Genomic DNA, 3,045 nt, shown 5'->3' on the forward strand with positions numbered 1-3,045 from the left:
TCATGACCACATATTCTGGATTGAGATAGTTATTTAGCCCATCATTTCCCCTATATTTGGACTACCCCAACATCTCTCTATGTCTGTGCTCATTTCATTGCACTGCTAATTTATCTTGTAACATATCACTTTGCATAGAGCCAGGGAATTTTTCTTAGAACTCTCATAATGTCTAACTGGCATCATTTTAGCCTGATTCTCCATTTTCCTCTGGCTTTATTTTTTCATCTGGACCATTGCATATATTTTCCCAGTGTTCTTCTCACAGCTGCCTTGACTTCCTTGTTCTTCAGGCTGTAGATGAGAGGATTCACCATGGGAGTGACCACACCATACTGCACAGAGAAGATCAGCTCCAGAGGGGATCCTGAAGTTGGCATGAGATAGCGGAGAAACCCAGAGCCAAAGAAGAAGCTCACTGCAGTGAGGTGGGACGAGCAGGTGGAGAAGGTCTTGCTTCGGCCTGAGGTGGAGCTGATGCTCAGAATGGTGGAGACAATACGAGCATAGGAAAAGACTATTGGGAGGAGGGTCCCAAATCCATGTATCAGGCTGGAACACAGCAGGACTATGAGGTTGATGGAGACATCAGAGCAGGACAGAGGGAAGAGAGAGGGCACCTCACAGCTGTAGTGGCTAATGGTATGGTTCTCACAGAAGTCCAGGTTGGCAGCTAGAAGGGTGTTAATAAATGCGTTCAAAGAAGCCAAACTCCATGAGCCCCATACAAGCTGTACACACAACTGTTTCTTCATCATTTGTCCATAGAGTAGAGGGTGGCAGATGGCGGCATAGCGGTCATAGGCCATTGCTGAGAGCAGAAAGCACTCAGTTCCAGCAGTAATAAGCACAAAGAAGCCTTGAGCCAGGCAGCCCCTTAGTGAGATGGTTTTTGTCTCAGACAGGAGGTCCTTCAGCATCTTGGGCACAGTGACTGAAGATAAACAAAGATCCAGGAGAGAGAGATGGCTCAGGAAGAAGAACATGGGCGTGTGAAGGTGAGAATCAGCCCTGATCACCAGCAGCAGCATCAGGTTTCCCATTAGTGTCAGGAGGTAAATCTCTAGGAACAACACAAAGAGCAGAGCCTGGACGCGTGGGTCAGTAGACAGCCCGAGGAGGAGGAATTGAGTGACGATGCTGTGGTTCCCCAAAGTCATTTGCACAGGTTATTCCCTAGAAATAATATAAAAATTCGTGACAGTAAAGTTCTGATATTGCCAAGTGATTTTCTCAAAGCATTTATTCTCTTCTTGTATCACTGTTATTCAGTAAACATTTTTGCTCCCTGTTAGACCTAGGCATCTGGAACATAAAGATCATCAAGGGATGGTTTCAGCTCTTAAAATGATCCCACTCCATGGAACAATATGGATTTAACACCAATAGATACTGGGTTGATAAGAAAGTTCATTTGGATTTTCTCATAAGTTGGTATGGAAAAACCCAATAATTTTTGGCCAACCCAATAATAACACAGTATTATTTATGTAATGGATAATACAATTGCAATTTTGAGAGGGTCCAGTAGTGACATATATTGAGAATATTTGAGCAAAATTTTAAAGAAAGTATCTGATTAAGCTTGGAAAACATTTACCAGAGACATGTGGTTTGCATGAACTAAGGCTCAAGACTGAAAAAAATCAAGCCATGTTTGGTAAAAACATGAGTAGTTCTGAAAAACTAATGCCTAAGTCTTGAGTGGGCATTGTTGATCTGTGGCTAACTATGTGGGCTTATCCTTTGGACTAGGTTCAAATTTCAGCTCTACCACTGATTAGGTGTGTGACTTTGTATAAGATATATAAAACTCTTTGTCTTATTTGCCTCATGTGTAAAATGCAGTTAATAAAGCATTGTGGACAATGGTTATCTGGGAGGAAGTTCTGTAGAGAATTTTGAATAAACTCTGAGTTACTAATGGATAAAAAACCAGTTTGGGCCCAACTTTTAAAGATACATATTAGACAGCCAGACTTGCCTATTTGTCTGAAATCTTTGTTATGGTAATATTCTTAATATTTCCAAACAAGAAAGAAATATAACATGTGTTCCGGTAGCAGATGTCTGAAAAATCAAAATAAATATTAGAAGCATGGGAAAAAGTAGCAGTACTGTGGAGAGTTAATAAATATTAACTTATTATTGTTTTTTAAATTTGGCTGTACTACATCTTAGTTGCAGGATGCAGGATCTTGTTTTTAGTTGCAACATGAGAACACTTAGCTGTGGTGTGTGGGATCTAGTTCCCTGACCAGGGATCACTCAAACCTGAGCTCCCTGCATTGGGAACATGTATTCTTAACCACTGGACCACAGGGAAATCCCTAAATATAACTTATATATAAAACTCTTCAAAAGAACCTATTCCGATAAGAAACTATTCAATGACAGTAAGAAATTATAACACATTATTGTTTGTTATAATTAGATATATTTATAATTGGAATATTGTTTAGCCTTAGAAAAGAATGGGACCCTGCAGTTTTGCGAAATGAAAGACTTGAGAGGACATTATGATACATGGAATATACCAGACACAGAATGAAAAATACTGCACGATCTAATTTGTCTGTGGAATCTAAAAATGTGAAATCATAGAGTCAGAGCATATAAGGAGCATTACCAGGGACAGGAAGGTGGGGAAATGGGGAGATACTGGCACCCATAAAGGGCACAGACTGAATTAAGTAGGATGAATAAGTCTTGCAACCTATTGGACAATAGTTAATAATACTGCTCTGTATACTGAAAAAGAAAAAGATGAAAAGACTGGATCCATCTCCACGGATTGATGTTCTTCTCTTCCTGGATAAGTGAAGAATTGAGCCAGAAAGGGGAGTAGAAACAGATGGCAGGGCACAGAAAGTGAGTAGGAGTGGAGTGACAACAGAGGAGAGGCCTGCATCCCAAGAAGGGTGTTTTTAAAAAGTGTAACATATATGAAATGAATCGCCAGTCCAGGTTCAATGCATGATACTGGATGCTTGGGCCTGGGGCACTGAGACAACCCAGAGGGATGCTACAGGGAGGGAGGAGGGA

At 40.7% G+C, this 3,045-nt stretch overlaps 1 protein-coding gene across 1 annotated transcript; it reads right to left on the minus strand.

Moving 5' to 3' along the window:
* Positions 1-224: 224 nt before the first annotated feature.
* LOC120861303 (olfactory receptor 8S1-like) lies at positions 225-1,160 on the minus strand. The gene has a single exon (XM_040236936.1). The coding sequence runs from the start codon at positions 1,158-1,160 to the stop codon at positions 225-227; it is 936 nt and encodes a 311-aa protein (XP_040092870.1).
* Positions 1,161-3,045: the final 1,885 nt, after the last annotated feature.

Source organism: Oryx dammah, unplaced genomic scaffold, assembly GCF_014754425.2.
Source record: "Oryx dammah isolate SB20612 unplaced genomic scaffold, SCBI_Odam_1.1 HiC_scaffold_11232, whole genome shotgun sequence".
Lineage (NCBI taxonomy): Eukaryota > Metazoa > Chordata > Mammalia > Artiodactyla > Bovidae > Oryx > Oryx dammah.

Coding starts and splice junctions, on each gene's coding strand:
- LOC120861303 (XM_040236936.1), bottom strand. CDS start 1,160: ATGACTTTGGGGAACCACAGCATCGTCACTCAATTCCTCCTCCTCGGG.